A 22,424-nucleotide genomic window follows, 5' to 3' on the forward strand; every position below is an offset into this window, starting at 1 on the left:
CAATAAGCAGAGAGGTAGAACAATATTCCTCTTATCCTCCAAAAGTCCTTCACTCTACTGCAGTGATGCTCAGTGCGCATTTCCCTTTCCTTACTGCATTGACGTTTATGGTGTTATATTAATAATTATTGGATTCATATATCATATAATGTCTTGTTTTCCATGACACTATAGCAGTTAAGGAGACCCCCTCATTAAGCCTGGTTGTTTTGCTTGTTTACACTGAAGAAGAAACCTTTATTCGTCACATGCACACTTCAAGCACAGTGAAATTCATCCTCTGCATTTAACCCATCTGAAGCAGTGAACACACACACACACTCAGAGCAGTGGGCAGCCACACCAGAGCGCCCAGGGAGCAGTCAGGGGTTCGGTACCTTGCTCAAGGGCACCTCAGCCCAAGGCCGCCCCATGTTAACTTAACTGCATGTCTTTGGACTGTGGGGGAAACCGGAGCACCCGGAGGAAACCCACACAGACACGGGGAGAACATGCAAACTCCACACAGAAAGAACCAAACAAAACCGGCATAAAGCCGCGTCAGTATGTGTTTACATAGCGTGCCGGCGTTCCAGAACCAGAGGCGTGACATGTAACACAACAGAGCATTGACGTCTATAGTAAGGTTGCTCCAGTTACTAGTAAATTTGACATTTGAAACAGTATGCCATCATCATTTCACAAATTTCGGTAGTTAACGTTACTGCATTTCACCACTTTTTTCACTAGACTTTGAAATGCGCCATTAAAGGAGAACTGAAGTCATTTTTAAACTTGCTCATCTCATCTCATCTCATTATCTGTAGCCGCTTTATCCTGTTCTACAGGGTCGCAGGCAAGCTGGAGCCTATCCCAGCTGACTACGGGCGAAAGGCGGGGTACACCCTGGACAAGTCGCCAGGTCATCACAGGGCTGACACATAGACACAGACAACCATTCACACTCACATTCACACCTACAGTCAATTTAGAGTCACCAGTTAACCTAACCTGCATGTCTTTGGACTGTGGGGGAAACCGGAGCACCCGGAGGAAACCCACGCGGACACGGGGAGAACATGCAAACTCCGCACAGAAAGGCCCTCACCGGCCACGGGGCTCGAACCCAGGACCTTCTTGCTGTGAGGTGACAGTGGTAAGCACTACACCACCGTGTCGCCATATTGGCAACTAATTGCAATTAAATATTATAGTTATTAGCATATTCGGTTTTTAGCCATGTTGAATTTAGTTCGTTTGGTCACTTATCCGCGCGATCTTCACGAGACTTGTGCGAGACTTCGAAACATGAAGTGTCAGCCAGGTGTCAGTGCTGCCATTTTGATAACTGTTTTCCAAATGAAATATTGCACAAAAACGAGTTTAAATGACGATTACGGCCTACTTTTTTCAAACTTTCCTGATTGCTATCAAAACAAACAAAACTTCCAGCTTGATTACGTCAGCATTCGAAAGAGGGCGCGCGCGTCTTTTGACAACGTTGGCAGATGTTGGCTACTTTGATTCCCGCTGTACGTTTTACTTCCGTCCTACGATGTCTCGCACAGGTCTCAACGAATCTCGTTTATGACCATTGCTTTGACATATGGACTGATGTATTACAGAGCATATTTCAAACACTCATAACTTGCTATAGCAGTGACAAAATAGCTATCAAAAATGCATTCCTATATTTAATAAAATGAGAGAAATAGAATTTTGATGATAAAAAAATTTGCCTTCAGTTTCCCTTTAAGAGTTCGCTTTTCGCCCGCCCTTTTAAGACTAAGCCAGCAGTTCGTTGGTGTGACGTGAGTCTAACACTAACAGTGAAGAGCTCTCCCTCTGACCAGTGACCTGCCACACCACTTCGATTTATCTAGCTAAGTTTGGGAAGATGCTATGGATTTGGTACCTGCTGAACGAACATGAATACGTTAATATATCCATATTAATACGTTTTTGTTTTAAAATGCATCACGTTTGCTACATTTACACCCAACATCCACATTACTCTGGAGTTTTCAAGCCCCGAAAATGGAGACTTTTGGAAATGCTGCTGGCCTTGTTTTAGTTTGAAAACGCCAGGATAGCGTTTTAGTGTTGACGGGCGAAAACAGAGATGTATGGAAACGATGATGCAGACACCACGTTCTTTTCCTGATTGGGTCATATCAGTCCGATGTATTCTTCCCAGATTCATCACACTCCTATCATGTGACCTTTTCCCTGAAAGAAAATAAGCGCCATAAGCTGTTTATACCAATACGCGCATGCCCGGTATACACGAATGGTCATGTGATGTGCGGTTTCAGGTGTGTTAGTGCGGACAGAGGTTATTTCTGATACATTACATTACATTACAGGCATTTAGCTGATGCTCTTATTCAGAGCGACATACAACAGGAGCTAAAATGTTCATCCGGCCAAAGATAGCTTTTGTTTTAAAATGCTGTTTAGAAGCTAAAATGTATTAGTTTGAACATTAGTCTTATCCTACTTCACAGTCTACTCCGTAACGAATTCATAAATGAAGGAATAACAAGGCTATAGAAATAACCTTAGTCAGATGTTTGTAAAATTAGCCTACTTTTATAAATCCTTCTTTCTGCACCTGTCACCCACAGACACACAGAAGCAGGAAGTCAGTGTTTTCGCTCCTTTAATACAGTGTTGAAACAAAAGTTTTGACGTTTATTAATTTCATCAGTTTGTATGAAATATTTATTTATTGCTCGCATTGGACCTAACTAGTACTGTTACCGTTCGACTATGCTAGGTACTGTACCGAATCCAAAATTTTGGTCCCAAATTAACCCTGGTCTAGAGTGACGTATAACACAGTACACGTCAGAAACACGAATACTCCGAGCATCCTGGTGTTGCTTTCAAAATAATAACAGTGGGTGAGCTGAGTGTTGAGGTGCTTTTTGCTAGCCATGCACATTTATACCACCCTTCAAACGCAAGCAGAGTTGCTGAGCATCGTGTTTGTGCGATCATAAATATGCTGGAGGAGAACGTGAAGAGCGATGGAAAGTGATTTGAGGCAGAAAGGTATGCGGACCATATAGGCCATAGACCGAGATGTTTGAGCTCACGCTGGTCTCTGAAAGAAGAATGTCAATGTCAATAACGCCACACCCCTGTCCCGCCGTGCTGGCTGTCCCTTTTACACAGACGCTGGTTCCGGCTCTGTTACTACCAATCGTTCTGGCTCCGAGGTGGAACAAAATGATCCCACATTTTGCATTCGGAATGGGGGATCATGTTGAAAGGTGAGACGGAAAAAAGGCACAAAATTCCCACCTTGATCAGGCTGTGTATAAGGCGCTAAAGAAAGCATTTCTTTCAATGTGGAGGGTGGCACGGTGGTGTAGTGGTTAGCGCTGTCGCCTCACAGCAAGAAGGTCTTGGGTTCGAGCCTGGTGGCTGACAGGGACCTTTCTGTGCGGAGTTTGCATGTTCTCCCCATGTCTGCGTGGGTTTTCTCCGGGTGCTCCGGTTTCCCCCACAGTCCAAAGACATGCAGGTTAGGCTAATTGGCGGCTCTAAATTGACTGTAGGTGTGAATGTGAGTGTGAATGGTTGTTTGTCTCTATGTGTCAGCCCTGTGACGATCTGGCGACTTGTCCAGGATGTACCCCGCCTTTCGCCCGTAGTCAGCTGGGGTAGGCTCCAGCTTGCCTGCGACCCTGCACAGGATAAGCGGCTACGGATGATGGATGGGTGGATGGTTAATGTGGAGCGAAGACACTACTGCATCCGCAAAGCAAAAGGGAGTTGGATTCAGGTTCCCCAACTTGGAAGGAGTGAATTGACATGCAATGCATCAATTAACACAAGACATGAACCCAGCAAAGGAGCATTTTTTATTTTATTTTATTTTCTGTTAAGAAATGGTGCATTGGAATTGATTCACCTGGCCGGAGGCCCATGCACTGGAAAGCGCTATGGTTCTGTCCAGTGCACTTTATCTGGGCCTGAAAATCCAGGGGAGAAGCTGGTCTCGAAGGTCAGCAGCCTCTGACATGTTGGAACTGTTGAAGCAGGACTTGCGTAGATGATGCATGAATGTGCTCCAGTGCTTTAAAAAAAAAAAGGGGAACTTTTAAGAGCATTGTATCCAGACAGTACCGTTCTAGGCAATGAAGGGCATGTGGAGGAAAGGAACATCAGAGGTTTGCATGTGCTCTTTGACCTTCATTTATTCATAGTCAGTCTTGCGCTTTAAAGGACATGGGACATGGATTTTTTTCTGGGTATAATTATGTATAAAGGACATAAGAAATGCCATCTAAATCACTGCAGGGCGTCAAAAATGTGAAAATCATCACATTATTCAACTTTTTTATACATCAGCGTAAAACAATGATTCGTTAATTAGCTAAGTGGTCATGTGACCCGTGACATCACAAAAACTTTTCAAGGAGCCAGCGCTTGGGTATCTAATGTAAACAGGTTACCGAAATGGACACCATCGACAGTGACATTCCCGATATTTCACAGAAATGTGAAGTTAGACCCTATCAATTCGAACCGATAGCTGGAAATTCACATGAACATAGATCTTGTCTTTACTCTGACGGGTCAGATGATTCTGAGAGTGAGAGTTCATTCAGTCTCCATGAAACTGAAAGCGGTCGGCTGGATAACACTTACTGGTAAGTTAAAAACAATTCTGCTCAAAGGCTAATGATCTGTTGAAAGAAGTATTATTTTTGTATCATACCGGTACATTGAAAGTTCATCATAGATCTAGCTAAAGTCCGTTGCAAGCTAGTTTTTTTTTGCTGATATTTTTCGAGATTGATTGAGATACAATGCTTTCAGAGTCCGAGATGAAAACATTCAAAATGGCGAAACGAGTCAGAATTATGATAATAATTGATACACCCAAAATTATAATACTAATCCTTACCGCATGAGGCCCATGGTAAAACTGCACTTCCAGGAGGGGCTGCCGTCTGCCTCCCAAGCCGGCCGAGAGCGCTCCTCGTCGGGCACGGCCAGGTGGGCGAATGCCCTGGTCCGTCCGCCCTGTCTAAAAAATAATGGTACAACTCCGAGTGAAGGTATCAATGCTCTGTCAAAGCGCGCAGAAGGTGTTAATACGCCTGTCATTATAGTGCGGACTTTCCATAGCATAGAAAATCGCTACGTTTCAATTTGTGTAACTGAACTTGTTTCATGTCACTGGTCATATAAACCTATGTAAACAGGAAAAACGCAGAAGAGTTTGGTCGCATCTAACTACAGCCCCAAAAAATACCATTGGCCATACTGAGCCTAGCTACATTGCTAACAGGAGTGACAGCGCGTCTGACTGACTGGGAGGTCGCAATACACCATGATGTTCAATGTACGTTAAACACTCTCTAAAAACGAAACAATTTTCTTGTCATCCAAGACACAAAAACTATTTGGTCGCATTCGTCATCATCACGATTCACACTTCTCCATATTCATCTACCCGCTTGTGCTGTACCCGAAGGTTTTTGTGACGTATGATCACGTGACAGCGGCTCTTCCGGTTGTAAAATATGCATATCGGAGCTCGAGCAGAAATGCCATATAATCATCACGAATATAACGATTTTGCTGAATTTAATAGATAATTTTGTATTTGTTGATGCAATTATTTCATATTTTTAATGGAAAGAAACTGAAATAGCGTGCATTTATGTTTCATATCCCATGTCCTTTAAGAGTAGCCTGTGCACCCTTACAGTGCTCTGTGCTTAACTGACTAACAGATACTTCAAATCCTCTTTTGCTCAAGGTAAGGTACCCTGCTGTCTCTCCACAGCCAGCGTAAAATCCTCCCTTCTTTGACCATGGATGTGCTAATTTTCTAGTTCTATGCTCAAGTGGCACTATTGCTGTCTAAATCATTATCTGCTCTTAGGGGACCGCGCTCTGGATCTAACACTGCTCAGTTATATTAAGCTAGGTGAGGGATTAACACCTCTGAATACAGGATGTTAAAACAGGAGGTGTTGTGGACATTTCTTAAAGTATGCCTGCTTGCTCCTGGCAAGATCCTCAATCTTTTTACCTCATGTTGAGGAAGTGTCTGACTTGTGACACAGTGGTGTCTGTTGGAGCTCTGAAGCCCTGCTCATTTGAGAAAAGGGACTTCCTCAGGCCCTGAGAAATTAATTAAGCAACCTACTTAGCTAATGATTGCAGATTGGCCTGACTGATTAACAGTTGAATCGGCATGCTAGTCTGCTGTCTGAACTCTGAAAAGAACAGTGCTGATTGAGGTGGATTGATTTTAGATCTCCGTATGAAGCACAGTGAGCGTTTCCATTTTGTGTTCTTACAAGTTATAGCTTGTTTTAATCAAACCGCTATGTGGACATTTGGCGTATGGATAGTCATCTGAAAACGTTACACGAAATGGTTTTTGTCCTGGTGGCACGGTTTAGAATTTTTATTGATGTTGGTCAGTGGTACATGCAGCGTACAGTGTTCTTAACAGAGCCACTGTGGAGGTTATTACATTACGGAATGTTGCTGAAATCCTGCATGAGCAATACAACTGAATTAATATTTAATGAGATATAAACACCATACTTATAGTACCAGTCAAAAGTTTGAACACACTTACTCGATCATAGGTTTCTCTGTATTTTTACTATTTTCTGCATTGTAGAACAATACTGAAGACATCAAAACTATGAAATAACACATGGAGCATATATGGAATTATGTGGTAAACAAAAGTGTTAAAATCTGTTTCATATTTTAGATTCTTCAAAGTAGTCAGCGTTTACCTTGATGAGGCTTTGCACACTGTTGGCATTATCTTAACCAGCTTCATGAGGTAGTCACCTGGAATGCTTTTCAGTTAAGTCGCTTTGTCAAAAGTCAATTAGTGCAATTTCTGTAAAAAAAAAAAAAAAAGTGCAGTTTCTTGCCTTTTTAATGCATTTGAGATCAAACAGTCAATAATAAATAACATAATACATACAGGACACTTTTTCAATGGAATAAAAACATGTTCTATTCCCTTCTAGTGGGTTTCATTCATTTGGTTTGATAGCATGCAATATTGTTCGTATATCGCTTACCCTACACTACCGTTCAAAAGTTTGGGGTCACTTTGAAATTTCCTTATTTTTGAAAGAAAAGCACTGTTCTTTTCAATGAAGATCACTTTAAGCTAATCAGAAATCCACTCTATACATTGCTAATGTGGTAAATGACTATTCTAGCTGCAAATGTCTGGTTTTTGGTGCAATATCTCCATAGGTGTATAGAGGCCCATTTCCAGCAACTCTCACTCCAGTGTTCTAATGGTACAATGTGTTTGCTCATTGCCTCAGAAGGCTAATGGATGATTAGAAAACCCTTGTACAATCATGTTAGCACAGCTGAAAACAGTTGAGCTCTTTAGAGAAGCTATAAAACTGACCTTCCTTTGAGCAGATGGAGTTTCTGGAGCATCACATTTGTGGGGTCGATTAAATGCTCAAAATGGCCAGAAAAATGTCTCGACTATATTTTCTATTCATTTTACAACTTATGGTGGTAAATAAAAGTGTGACTTTTCATAGAAAACACAAAATTGTCAGGGTGACCCCAAACTTTTGAACGGTAGTGTACGTGTATTATATCACTCTACCCAATGGAGAATGAGCGTTGAATATGGTTTACGGTATTGCATGGTTGTTAAGACAACATGCATCACGCATCGGAGCTGATGCGAATATTCAGTGAGAGTTTTCTGCTGCGCATGTGCAGAAGCATTTCTTTGTTCACCAGGAAAGAGAGAGACGTGTTGAACACCCGAAAGGCTACCAAAACTTTATTATATATTCTTCATGCAATTTACAAGAGAAAAACATACCAACGGACATTGAAAAACTGGAAAAGAGAGTGTGTTGTTAATGTTAATAATAATAATAATAATAATAATAATAATAGGCTGTCTTTTTTTCATGGTATATCCGATATATTCCATTCAGCTAGCATGATATTGAACTCCTCTTTGACTCGTTCAGTATCATGCTAGCTGAATGGTATCTGATATACCACTCAGTGCCAGCCAATATTATTTAAATATAAATACAGTAAATAGCCCTATTCCACAACTGTAGTAATCCATATTATGTCAAGAACCACTCAACTAAGTAAAGAGAAACGACATCCATTACTTTAAGACCGTGTCGTTTTTAACTAATACAAATAAAGAAAAAACACTGAATTAGATGGAGTGTCCAAACTTTTGACTGGTACTGTACATATCCAGTTATACTCACATGTAGTCTATTGAATAACGAGGCAAGGGGAATTTAAGCCACATGTATCCATGTCTTGTACAGCTATGTTGGAGAGGACAATAGGTGATTAAATGCACATCAGTTGGGGAAATGTATGAATATCTTTAGTGCAGCAGCTCTCATAAGGCTTGTACCACTGAAGCACAATGGGAGAGGAGATGCATATCCATGCTGGTCATGGCATAATTAGCCATTACTTCTCATTCGCTCTTATGGTTTTTCAGTCTTGATGAGGTCTTTTCCAAACAAACTGGCAGATGGTGCAGATGTTACTGGCTTTGAATGCATATTTCACCGTGGATTGTAATTGCATTGGAAGCAGAAGCCACAGGGTGTTTGGTGAATATTTGGTCCAAAATGAGTCCCCATATAATACCTCTTTACAATTGGCTATGTGATAATTATACAATATTATTACTTCAAATTGACATCGTCATAAAGCAGCTTTACCGAGATGGCAAGGAAAAACTCCCTGATGTGACATCAGGAAGAAAATTTGAGAAGAACCAGATTCAAAAAGGGAACCCATTCTCTTCTGGGTGAGATCAGATAATCTCATCTCATTCATCTCATTATCTCTAGCCACTTTATCCTTCTACAGGGTCGCAGGCAAGCTGCACCCTATCCCAGCTGACTACGGGCGAGAGGCGGAGTACACCCTGGACAAGTTGCCAGGTCATCACAGGGCTGACACATAGACACAGACAACCATTCACATTCACACCTACGGTCAATTTAGAGTCACCAGTTAACCTAACCTGCATGTCTTTGGACTGTGGGGGAAACCGGAGCACCCGGAGGAAACCCACGCGGACACGGAGAGAACATGCAAACTCCACACAGAAAAGCCCTCGCCGGCCACGGGGCTTGAACCCGGACCTTCTTGCTGTGAGGCGACAGCGCTAACCACTACACCACCGTGCCGCCCAGATCAGATAATGGGATTATAAATCATTACAGTATAGAGTTGTAGAAAGGTTAAGGTAAACAGTACCAAGTGTGTTGAAAGGATCTTCAATATGAGCGTATTGGGAATATGAGTTCTGGGAGGACACTGGACAACCTATACAATAGTTATCACTAAATAGGCCCTGATTGCATCGACATGCCCAACAGCGTCCTTTTTACAGCATGCATTCATCCTCATTTCCTCTGCAGTGTCTTCATTCATTTTTATTTTCCTGTATTATCAGCTCAACATGTTATAGCTTGGGAATACATTTCCTGTTGGAGAGCGCTCAGCTAATCATTCCTGAAGCTTTTCTCATTTATCATAGCACCATATTGGAACCAAAACAACATACTAGTTTGACGGAACAAGGGAATATGTATTTGGAGGATTAGAGCATTTCCACACTGTCATGTTTAATGGGGTGTGTATGATTGTGGTCAAATGCCATCTTTTCCCCAATGAGTACTGAAAAGAAGAGTTAGACTTAAGCTCAGGGTAAATGTACTGTAGCTGATGCAGACGTGTGCTAGTTATCCTTCATAGGACATGTAAGTGCAAGGATAATTAATTTTGATTGCAAAGAAAACAGTGACAAGGATTCTCCATCTCCTTAGTGATCTCATCCTTTCTGTTGATGGTGAGATGCGGAGATCATCAGTTCTATTCTGTTGTATTTGGAGGGAAATTTATCACAAGTCTCATCTCATCACATCATCTCTAGCCGCTTTATCCTTCTACAGGGTTGCAGGCAAGCTGGAGCCTATCCCAGCTGACTACGGGCGAAAGGCGGGGTACACCCTGGACAAGTCGCCAGGTCATCTCAGGGCTGACACATAGACACAGACAACCATTCACACTTATCACAACAGTCATAACAGAAAATATAACAGTGTACAGTATGTGGTGGTCATGGGGAAACCCATCAGATGTCACTGTAACTGAGCTCTGGTAAACCAGAAAATTGTGTTTTTCTACTTTGACATCTCATCTTTTTGTAAAAACAGTCATTTTGCCAACAGATTGCTAGAACTTTGCTAGCTGCGTTTTATAAAGCAGACTTATAATTTTACATATGATTGCGATATATGCAAAAGAGAAATATTTCACTTCAGGAAAGCTTGGGAAATGGTTTTCCTGGGCTGCCATGCATAAGAAAGTCATTAACATTGTCAAGTGACACTTAAATGTCACACACCAGCCCAAATACTCCATTACGTGAATGAATATGTGTATGTCTAATATAATAGAAGAGGTATACTCTCTTATGCTGCATAACATATTTTTGTTGTAGCAACCCTGTGGTATATTAAAGCATTGGCCATTAACTTGTACAACCCCTACAGGACCTTAAATATGTAAACGGAAGGCTGAAATGAAGAAACTAGCTGTGATGTCCACATGCGTTCACGCTTGGCATGCCTCGAACTGTCACTCATGTCCACATGCATTTGTGCTCTGAGCACGCAGTGCACGCCACAAGAACTGATCATGATGCACCTGTTCCCAACTAGAGGGCAATCACAGCACGCACATATAAGGACTTTGCAAAGTATATGCGCAGTACCTTGTGTCTCACACTACTTAGCTCTTGTTCTGTTTTTGCTACTCTGGTTCTTACTTAGATACCTTTTATTTAAATAAAACCACAGGGTAATCCAATCTGTGGCTATACGCCTCTGCTATCAAAAGGAGCCCTGTTTCACACATACAACACGCAATAAATAAAAATTAAAAAAGAAACTATTTATGATCAATATCCACAATATGTATACATCCAGTATATTCAAATTAATTACAAATACAAAAAAAACTACACATAAAATACATTAGTGTATAAAATATAAGCTGTAAACTATAAACTTAATCTATTAAAAACAATACATCCATGATGATAAAAGGATTTCTTGGCCCGCTCGGTTCGTACCCTTGGTAAATGTAACATATTGCTTTGCCTAGTAATTCTGCTGTGTATGGCATTATTGAATGTAAAAGCATTTTTTGAAAAATTGCGGGCAGCTCCCATAAAAACATTTATTAAGAAGTTTGAATACATGATCATCCCACCTACTTTGTAGAGTAGGCCATTTAATGACATCTAAGGCGCCATCACTCTCGCCTATTCCAGTAACTATCCTTGCAGCACGCCACTGGAGTCTCTCGAAAGATTTCCTCTACCACAGCACCCCCATACAGTGTCACAGTATTCAAAAACAGGGCGAATAAAGGACATATAAATAATATTCGCGCAATGTGACATTAAATTATTCCTAATGCGCCCTAGCATACCTAGCCTTTTGCCAGCTCTGGATAGTATATACTGGATATGGCAATTCCATGAAAGGGATTCATCAAGAATGATTCCAAGATATTTAAAATCAGAAACATGCTTAATGGAGCTACCATTGAATAATGTATTAAAATCAGAAACCTGTGAAAGCTTGGCATGAGTTCCAAATAACATAGACTCTGTTTTAGTGGCATTTAGGAGCACACTGTTTTCACCAAGCCGTGATCCAACTAACTCAAGGTCAGCATTAAGCTTTCCTTCAGTTATAGTTATTATAGTTAAGAATAATTATATTCTTGACCTTGTTTTGTTGATTTTGACTCTGCTTTTTACCTTGCCGCCAATACTCTGTTTGCACCTCGAATGACCTTTGGCTGTTTAACGAACAGCCTTTGCCAAATGTTTTTATATTGTCTGCATGCTTGTTATAAATAAACTCTTCCTGGGATTACATCTGTCTTCCGCCACCTTTACTGACATTAGCCAGAGATGGATATATATAAATTGTGTGTTTTTTTTTTTTTAAATCCTACATCTTTCATACAGTACACCCTTTATAAATGTGTTTATGTAGTCTTTGACTACATCGTTAGTAATGATTATGCCATTAAATGTTTGCTTCTCTATGATAATTTATTGCTGTTTTAGCTTGTCTGTCATATTTAGCCCAGTGTCAGAGATAATTTCATAACTCATTGTTATTCTTAATGAGAAGATTCACACCACAAAGGCTGACAGCATTATATTCATCATTTTATCAGTGCAGGTCAATGGCAGGGCGGCATGGTGGTGTAGTGGTTAGCGCTGTCGTCTCACAGCAAGAAGGTCCGGGTTCGAGCCCCGTGGCCGGCGAGGGCCTTTCTGTGCGGAGTTTGCATGTTCTCCCTGTGTCCGCATGGGTTTCCTCCGGGTGCTCCGGTTTCCCCCACAGTCCAAAGACATGCAGGTTAGGTTAACTGGTGACTCTAAATTGACCGTAGGTGTGAATGTGAGTGTGAATGGTTGTCTGTGTCTATGTGTCAGCCCTGTGATGACCTGGCGACTTGTCCAGGGTGTACCCCGCCTTTCACCCGTAGTCAGCTGGGATAAGCTCCAGCTTGCCTGCGACCCTGTAGGACAGCATAAAGTGGCTCGAGATAATGAGATGAGATGAGGTCAATGGCACATTCTCTTCCTTTTGTCATCGCTAATTATTTCAACATCTATGCTGATTACCAGGAGCACAAGAAATGCTTTACTATCTGAGGCTAAATACAGACACACTAAAATGGCACTGGATTCTGGCCCGTGTGTGTGCATGTTGGAGCTGGGCTGATATAAGCAGGTCAGGGAAGGAGGTGGATATAGAGACTTCAGGAGGCTGTGTTCAGCATGGAGGTGTACGAAGCATTCACAGTTCCGCCAGCATGTCAACACCCACTCTCTGCGGGTATCGGCGCAGGTCATATACACTGTGTGGCTGAATGGTTTTGGAGAGCCCTGACCTTAACCTCACTGACCACCTTTTGAATGTATTGGAACTCCAAATGTACCCTAGTTCTCCTCACCCGAAATCCAAATCCAGTGCCTGGCTTCACTTATGCACTTGTGGCTGTATGAGTAAATCCCCAGTCACAGTCCAATATCTAGTGGAAAGCCTTCCCAGAAGAGTGGAGGATATAAAAACAGCAAAGGAGGATTAAATCAAAAAGCACATATGAGTGTGATGGTCAGGTATTCACAAACTTTTGGCTATATAGGATCATTTATGGTGTATTGATTTAGTGTGAGAGAAAATAGACAATGTGAGGAAATACAGAGGGCTGCAAAAGTAGGTATACAGTAATGAAAACCAAAACGTTCGCACAAAACGTTATTTTATTGATTGATTATATAAACATATTAATCCCTCAAATGTTCAAACTGTTTGCCATTCACACACTCCACTAGTCGAGTGTAGACATCCATGCACACTCTGGCACAAAGGTCTTTATCAGCATCAATTTCCTGGCAAGCCTCCCGTATAAACTGAATCATGGCATCAACAGAATGTGGCTTGCGTGTGAAAACCCTATCTTTTACACGTCCCCAGAAAAAGAAGTCCATAGGGGTGAGATCCGGCGAACGTGGTGGCCAGTCAGCGGCTCCCCAACATCCAGTCCACCTGTTAGGAAATTCTTTGTCAAGTAGCGCACGCACATTGAGTGCGAAGTGCAGTGGCGCCCCATCCTGCTGAAAGTAGAAGTCATCCTGTTGCTGTTGTCCGCGTATAATCCTTACTGTATACCTACTTTTGCAGCCCCCTGTATTAATTAATCTAAAAAAAAAAAAAAAGAGTCATGAGTATAGGTGGGAAAAGATGTCTAAAATCAACTAATATTTATTGTCATCTTGGGTTTGTATGCTGTTAAAGTAGTGTGTGTGTGTGTGTGTGTTGTTACAGTGCTGAAGCTACTAAAAGAAGGAGCTGACCTGAACACAGTTCTTTCGTCGGGAGGGTCACTGCTCCATCTGGTATGAACACACACTAACACCATGTTCCCTTTGGAGAGGACTTCCACCATGTTTCTTTCAATCAGCTATCCTCTCAGAAAAACAATTCTTATACAACTCCTCTCTGTGTCTTTTTCTGTGAGCCTTCTTCCTTCTGAAGGCTTTCTTTCCTTTGATAGATGAAATGTTTTTTTTTTCCATTGTATTGCAACATATAATGTTTTTTTGTTTATTCCTGACTTGACTTATTACACATGAAAGATGGTGAAGAGTCACAGCATGGGGTCATCTTCCTGGCCCCTGATGGCACAGTTAGGGTTTAAGGGCCTTGGCCAGGCTCCAGGGAGTAGCACGGAAACCCAAACTCGCTGCTAGCAACTCCCGTTTGTCCAGAAACTGAACTCTTAATCCTCTGCTAATGGGTTTGGTAATGCGGGTTGAAACATCTATAGCATCTTTATTTATACAATAATACTCACAAAATCTGGGCATTAGAGTAAGCTAGAATGTCATTGGAACAGCACGGTGGCGTAGTGGTTAGCACTGTCGCCTCACAGCAAGAAGGTTCTGGGTTCGTGCCCAGCAGCCAACGGAGGCCTTTCTGTGTGGAGTTAGTATGCTCTTCCCGTGTCTGCGTGGGTTTCCTCCGGTTGCTCCGGTTTCCCCCACAGTCCAAAAACACGGGAGCGAACATGGAGTGGCCTTGGGCTGAAGCACCCTTGAGCGAGGCACCTGGCTTAAAATTGATTTAGAAGTAGTCTAGATACAAGACTTGTGAAGTAACCAGGAATAATCAGTGTGTTCATTGTGAGACACCAGTGAACTTTTTCCAATAAATTGCATTTTTATTTCCAGTTAATAATCAATCAACCATTGAATGGAGTGCAGAAAAAAAAGCTGTTCAGCAAAATTTGCCCGTTGTTAATGTGAACTTTTCTTCATTATTTGGTATGAGTTTAGTATTTCTCTCCAGCACTATTTTGCCAGCTGCCTTCCCATCGTGTGATCCAGTTACCCATAATGCTGCTGTGTTCTTTGCAGTGTGCTCGCCATGACAATGTGTTCGCGGCAGAGATTCTGATAGAACGAGGCCTGAATGTCAATCTGCAGGATGAAGACTTCTGGACTGCACTCCATGTGGCCTGTGCCTGCGACCACACTGATATGGTGCTGCTGCTGCTTTTGGTGAGGATTAATACACACACACACACACACACACACACACACACACCAAATAATATGAAAAAATAGAGAAGGAAGTAACAAATAAAACAACATAGGAAAACTATCAGCACCGGGGTGATGTGTGCTGTTATTACACTGAAATTACTTTCCAATACCAGAATGTCCAGATGTGTGTTATTCCTCTCGCATCACAACTTTTTACAAACAGTTGACATTTTTAATTGCTTAATTACGCATCAGATGTTAACCATTTATAATTAGCTCCTATTAACCCTTGCGTTATAACAGCGATAAATATTCGTTTTCAAACCAAGACCTTTTACCTCTTTCTTGAAGTTAATAATGCTGCCACGTTAAACCACAAAGCATAAAGTCATCTGTCCTGAATCCATACTAGTGCATCTCCAAAAATTAGAATATTCTGAAAAAGTTATTTTTTGTAATTTAATTTACAAAGGTAAACTTTTATATATTCTGTATTTGTTATATGTAAAGTGAAATATTTCAAACTTTTTTTTTGTTGTTGTTTTGATGATTATGGCTTATAGCTCATGGAAATCAGAAATCCAGTATCTCAAATTATTAGAATATTCCCTAATCATTTGGACTTGATAAAATACAGTGGACCAACACCAGCAGATGACATGGCACCCCAAATCATCACAGACTGTGGAAACTTCACACTGGACTTCAAACACCTTGGACTCTGTTCCTCTCCACTCTTCCTCCAGACTCTCGGACCTTGATTTCCAAATTAAATGCAAAATTTACTTTCATCTGAAAAGAGGACTTTGGACCACTGAGCAACAGTCCAGTTCTTTCTCTCCTTAGCCCAGGTAAGACACTTCTGAAGTTTGTCTCTGGTTCAGGAGTGGCTTGATATTAGGAATGCAACAGTTGTAGCCCCTTTCCTGAAGATGTCTGTGCATGGTGGCTCTTGATGCACTGACACCAGCCTCAGTCCACTCCTTGTGAGGCTCTCCCAAGTTCTTGAATTGACTTTTCTTGACAATCCTCTCAAGGCTGCAGTCATCCCTGTTGCTTGTGCACCTTTTCTAGCCAGCCTTTTCAGAAATGATCTTCTGTGGTTTACCCTCCTTGTGGAGAGTGTCAGTGAGCGTTTTCTGGACAACTGTCAAGTCAGCAGTCTTCCCCATGATTGTGGTTGTGTGTACTGAACTAGACTGAGAGATACACGACATTTATACTGTTTTTAATTCAATTTGAAATGAAATATCAAAATATTTTGCTTTTTTTTTTGCACTGTAGGCCATAATTATTAAAATAGAAAAATGCTTAACATTTTAGTTTACATGTAATGAGTCCAGAACATATCAAATTTTCACTTTCTTAAATAACTGATGGAGAATATTGAACTTTTTCATGATATTCTAATTTTTGGAGATGCACCTAGTATGTCTGAAACATCTCCTTCGAGAAAGCATCACCAGAGCGTCAATGATTATGCACTTTTATTTAGTTTACTTTTAGTCTTACATTATGTTTCCATACAAGTCCCTGTGAACAAGCTGCTACTATAGAAACAGGAACTCGATACCAATAGGTGTGCAACAATAAATCAAGATCCAAATTGATGATGATTTGAATGGATGAAATAAAAAATGAACTGCGGTTATTATTGTCTGGCTGCATAATCTCTTAGATTTTACTAGCTGTAATTGCATTGTTTAGACAGCAGAGAGCACAGTGGACCAACGTACAGTTTTGGGAATGTGCATGACTTCACCCTAGGCAGAAGTAACACAGCAGTAATGTGTGAAACCACATACACAAAAAAAAACAAACAACAACAAAAAAAAGATTTAAAATGGGAAAAAATCTGTTGTGATTGACTGTGCAAATAGATTCAATAAAAAAAATCAGAGCTTATCTTTTTACAGACTGCTGAAAGCTAAAGAAAAGAGAAGAAAAATGAAAAACTTTTTTCTATTTTAATAAAATGAATATTGTAGTTAATAAGCTATTATACAGGGTGTTTCAAACAATTTGATATTATTTGAGATGTAAATATCCCAGAAACTACATAGTCTAGACAAATGAAACTGAACAGGCTTAATGTTGAGCAAGATCAGATTTATTCCTCAAAATTTGAATGAGAAATTCAAAGGTATGTGGATTCCATGAACAATTTCACAAATTTTCAATATTCGCGAACCCGCTCGACCGTCTCTTCCGATGCTGGTGGTCGTCCAGATCCTTCCGCCCTGCACACACACACAGCCTTCCTCTTTGAACTTTTTGTGCCGTGTCCAAATCTGCATTGCAGTTGGTGCATTTTTAGAGAATTCGCTCAGAAACGCACGCTGCACAGTCTTGTGTTCGCGCATACTCTAACACACAAAACGCTTCTTCTTTTCCAGTGAATGGCATTTCTATACCTAAAAAGATAAAACAAAAAACATTAAACCTAAAATTTTGACCTGTTTCCACACGTTGTTTAAAATTTGAGGTCAATTGCATGACATTTGACAAAGTTATCTCATCTCATTATCTGTAGCCACTTTATCCTGTTCTACAGGGTCGCAGGCAAGCTGGAGCCTATCCCAGCTGACTACGGGCGAAAGGCGGGGTACACCTAGTCTGGTTAACACCAGACCATATCACAAGTGAAATATGGTCTGGAATCCGCCTATTGAATTTCTCGTAGGGGAGGTGTGGTTTACGATTGTCAACGGCCGTTTATTGGACGTTGCGAATGTCTATCATTTGGCGTATACGTAGCCCATGGCCAATCATGGCAGTTGTACCCGGTGACGTAGTTAGAGCGACGAAGAGGCGAAGAAGAGAAGGAAAGAGAAAGAGAAGGCAAAACAAAAATAGGAAAACAATGGCACCGAACGATTACTGCCGTTTGTGCAAGACAAATATGAGAGAAGCTGGTTTGGTTAGTTTGGTTCGTATCGCTCGCCGCCATGTTAAACGTGATCCGTAAACAGTCCCAAATAAACTACAAGCTTCCGTTTGTCGAGTAGTACGCGTCACCGTCTTTCCACCCCTCCCCACTCTCTGATTGGCTCCCTAACTCGGGCGAGCCTTTAGACCATAGTTTCCATGCTGTCTTTTCAGATCGGAACGATTTTGCAAAGCAGCATGGGATTTCCCAGGCTAGGGTACACCCTGGACAAGTCGCCAGGTCATCACAGGGCTGACACATAGACACAGACAACCATTCACACTCACATTCACACCTACGGTCAATTTAGAGTCACCAGTTAACCTAACCTGCATGTCTTTGGACTGTGGGGGAAACCGGAGCACCCGGAGGAAACCCACGCGGACACGGGGAGAACATGCAAACTCCACACAGAAAGGCCCTCACCGGCCACGGGGCTCGAACCCAGAACCTTCTTGCTGTGAGGCAACAGCGCTAACCACTACACCACCGTGCCACCTCGGCAAAGTTATTAGATTGTGAAATATCACATTTTTTGAAACGCCCTGTATTTTACTCAAACCTTTACAAATGTGGGCAAATAATTATTGTTGATTATTAAGAAAACAAAAGTGTTTTTTTTTAAATAATAGGAATATTTAAGTTGATACAGAATAGGGAAAATAAAAGTTGTATTTTTTGTAATATTTTCTTCATTTGATATTTTTTCAAAAATTATTTTCTTCGGGAAAAATCAAATTGTGAATCCAGTATCGTGAATCGAATCAAATCCTAAATTGGGTGAATCGTTACATGCCTGAATCGCAAGTGAATAACGGATCAGAATGCGTGCATTAATATAAACATGCAGTTTGAATTGGTGTTATTCAAACACCTTCTGAGCTAATAGATTCAGGAATTCAAGAGTGCTGCGCTATGATTGGAGTTATGAAATACTTATGGAAATTAATACATTTCTATTAAAAACTCCGCCTCTGGATACTTTGAGTCATATACTGTATACATATACCATGTGTACCATGGCCTGTTTCAACGCTGCCTGTTTTCCTCCTTTAGTGTTTCAGCCTTCCTCCTCTTCCTTTAATTTTATGCTTTTTAGTTACTCCTCTGGCCATATTCTCCGTCACGCCCTCCACCAGAAGATTAAAGGGGATTATGTAGTGATGGATGAAAGTGAAAATAAGGAGGAAAGGATGAGAAGCATGACTGCCTCTGACTCAAACATTCCTAACATCAACATTGTGAATTTATTGAGGTCGTCCAGATTATACAGCACACCCTCAGGAAGCTTGTTAGATATGTATGCACATGTCTGTGTAAATAATGGAAAGGGTGAAGATAGTCTAATCCTTGCAGCCTTGGCTTTTAACTGCTATGGGAGTTCTTAATCGCCGATCAGAGAAGACTGAACTGCTGGTGTTGGTTTTGGGTGAATGTGTGTAGACTGTAGGAAGAAAACGGCTAACCCTGGACACCTTGTGTAGACGTACACCGTGACTTTCTTTCCCATCATGCTCATGCTGCTCACATTGGATATGTCCGAGACATGCCAGAATGAACGAGTCTGATCTTCTCAGACTGAGGTTGAGTTCAGACAGATTCAGATGTGGATATGGATTTTCACACTTAACTGGATTTTAATACTTAACACGCTTAAAGGGTCAGTCAGTGATTTTACTCAGAACTTTTTTTTTTTTTGGATGCAGTTAATATGGACCCTCAACATACAGCGATTCCAGAAAGTTCCCCCTCTTACACCAGCATTCAGATGTTTTAGGTGCATGTATTATGGGGCGTAGCTTTAAAGGAACAGTCCACCGTATTTCCATAATGAAATATGCTGTTATCTGAATTGAGACGAGCTGCTCCGTACCTATCCGAGCTTTGCGCGACCTCCCAGTCAGTCAGACGCAGTCAGACGCGCTGTCACTCCTGTTAGCAATGTAGCTAGGCTCAGTATGGTCAACGGTATTTTTCGGGGCTGTAGTTAGATGCGACCAAACTCTTCCGCGTTTTTCCTGTTTACATAGGTTTATATGACCAGTGATATGAAACAAGTTCAGTTGCACAAATTGAAACGTAGCGATTTTCTATGCTATGGAAAGTCCGCACTATAATGACAGGCGTACTAACACCTTCTGCACGCTTCGGCAGCACATTGATACGGAGCTCAGATATCAATGTGCTGCCGAAGCACGCAGAAGGTGTTAGTACGCCTGTCATTATAGTGCGGACTTTCCATAGCATAGAAAATCGCTACGTTTCAATTTGTGTAACTGAACTTGTTTCATATCACTGGTCATATAAACCTATGTAAACAGGAAAAACACGGAAGAGTTTGGTCGCATCTAACTACAGCCCCCAAAAATACCGTTGGCCATGCTGAGCCTAGCTACATTGCTAACAGGAGTGACAGCGCGTCTGACTGCGTCTGACTGACTGGGAGGTCGCGCAAAGCTCGGAGAGGTACGGAGCAGCTCGTCTCAATTCAGATAAGAGCATATTTCATTATGGAAGTACGGTGGACTGTTCCTTTAAAGGGAGCACTGACCACTGATCTGATCTTCAAAACTTCCTCCAAAATCACTATCTGTATCTTGAAGGTGTTTTGTTCTGTGACCAAAAAAAAAAAAAAAAATGCTTCTTTGACAGAAATTTGTGCTATATGAAAGGTTCTCAGTTGGCGGGCTGTATGTGGACCCAGCAAAGTATTTTAGGGAACTGAATCAGGGGGGAAAAATGCTGTAACCAAGTCGTTCAGTATATGGAAAAAAATTGGCGTTTTTTCAGCAGCTTTAGTTCTTCGGCTGGTTCTGAACACGAATAATCACGGATCAGCTTCTGTCATAGCCACTCCGTGACAATTTATCTAATCACGGGCGTTTATTTAAATTATTCATCTGAAGGCAGCTCACTGGACTAGAGACTAGCTATTGGATTAAAGACACTAAATCAGAAAGGGAAGAATGATTTCTTATTTCGTTCAACCTGTCTGGTCTGATTAGTGATGGAACTGCTTGTAGGAAAAAAACCAAAACACTGTTTAAAGATGAATGAACAGGGATGTGCGTGTTTATTCTATCCGAGTCAAATTCAGAACCTTTGTAGCTCATCTGTTCACAGCCCACGATGCACCACTACAAAATGAAACCCGAATTATTAATTGGCATCAGCGGTCATTAATTGTAAGCAAGGAATTTTAGGAAATTGGAGCTCGGGCCATTTAGTTGAATACCCCTGTGTTAGACTATTTCAGGAATATTATCTGATAAGCTTAAGAAGAATCCGTTGAAAATGAGAAACAAAATGCATTAAAGTTGATTTATCAGGTACTTACGGAGATTTTATCGTCCACATGGTGCAGGTGTGCGAGATTGTTGATTAGCTCTAATGTGACACCGAATCCAGATGCAGTCTGTTTGCTCTGGGCTCTGATAGTGTGTGTGTGTGTGTATAACCTCCATGCTGCTGTTGGTTTACTCAGACAGGATGATGCACAGAAGCAGGTGGTAAGGCAGGACCCAAACATGCAAATAGGCAGCTTTTGGTGTTGTAGTGATGCAGCTGGTACACAGTTAAAGGAATACTCTGGAATTAAATGCTTTTTAGGGCTATTTTCGCATGATTGGGAGTGCATACAGGGCTCGACATTAACGCTTGTCCGGGACAAGTGATACTTTATGTTGGACGAGTTCGTCGTCTCAGTTACTTGTCCGATCGGACAAGTGCCAAAATACGCCGATATTCGGGTTACATATCAAATTTATCAGTTTATTCACATGATTTCCGAAGCATCTCACTCGACATATTGTTTTGATGAATTGCCGGATGTCTCTATTCGGAAAGAGCGATATGCGCAATATTTCACTTGCGACACCGGCCAATACCGCTTCGTGTATTTGAGCGGTCGTTTATGATTGGTTTTAATCGTGTCATACACGTGGATTTGTTGACATTTCTGTTGGCGAGATCATTATTAAAATTTTATGTTCATAATTTCTACTCTATTGGAGTATATTGCTTCTGAACTTCAGCATAATAATTGGTGAATTATGGTATCAATCAATCTGTTTTACTATATTTTTGAACTTTTGCCTCAGTATATCAAGTATTGATTACTTTTGATTCATAGATATTATGCATATGTTGTGAATTCGGAAACAAATGCAATAAAGATTGTTGGGTTACAAATAGTTTGTGTTTTGTTTTTTTTCAAATATTTCTTCGGACAAGTCAACTTCACATTCGGACAAGTCAATTTCCTTTCAACTTGCCCGACAGGACAAGTGGTTTCAAAAGTTAATGTAGAGCCCTGGCATACGTTGAGTTGGTAGCACAATCGCG

The 22,424-nt window shown here is 41.2% G+C and overlaps 1 protein-coding gene across 1 annotated transcript in view; it reads left to right on the forward strand.

Annotated features, from left to right (window-relative positions):
- Positions 1–22,424, forward strand: part of myo16 (myosin XVI) — a 250,670-nt gene that overhangs the window by 28,653 nt on the left and 199,593 nt on the right. Inside the window, exons 3-4 of the mRNA XM_060929678.1 lie at positions 13,932–14,002; positions 15,023–15,166. Of these exons, the coding sequence (XP_060785661.1) occupies positions 13,932–14,002; positions 15,023–15,166 (215 nt within the window). The remainder of the gene's footprint in view (positions 1–13,931; positions 14,003–15,022; positions 15,167–22,424) is intronic.

This window comes from Neoarius graeffei, chromosome 9 (genome assembly GCF_027579695.1).
Source record: "Neoarius graeffei isolate fNeoGra1 chromosome 9, fNeoGra1.pri, whole genome shotgun sequence".
Lineage (NCBI taxonomy): Eukaryota > Metazoa > Chordata > Actinopteri > Siluriformes > Ariidae > Neoarius > Neoarius graeffei.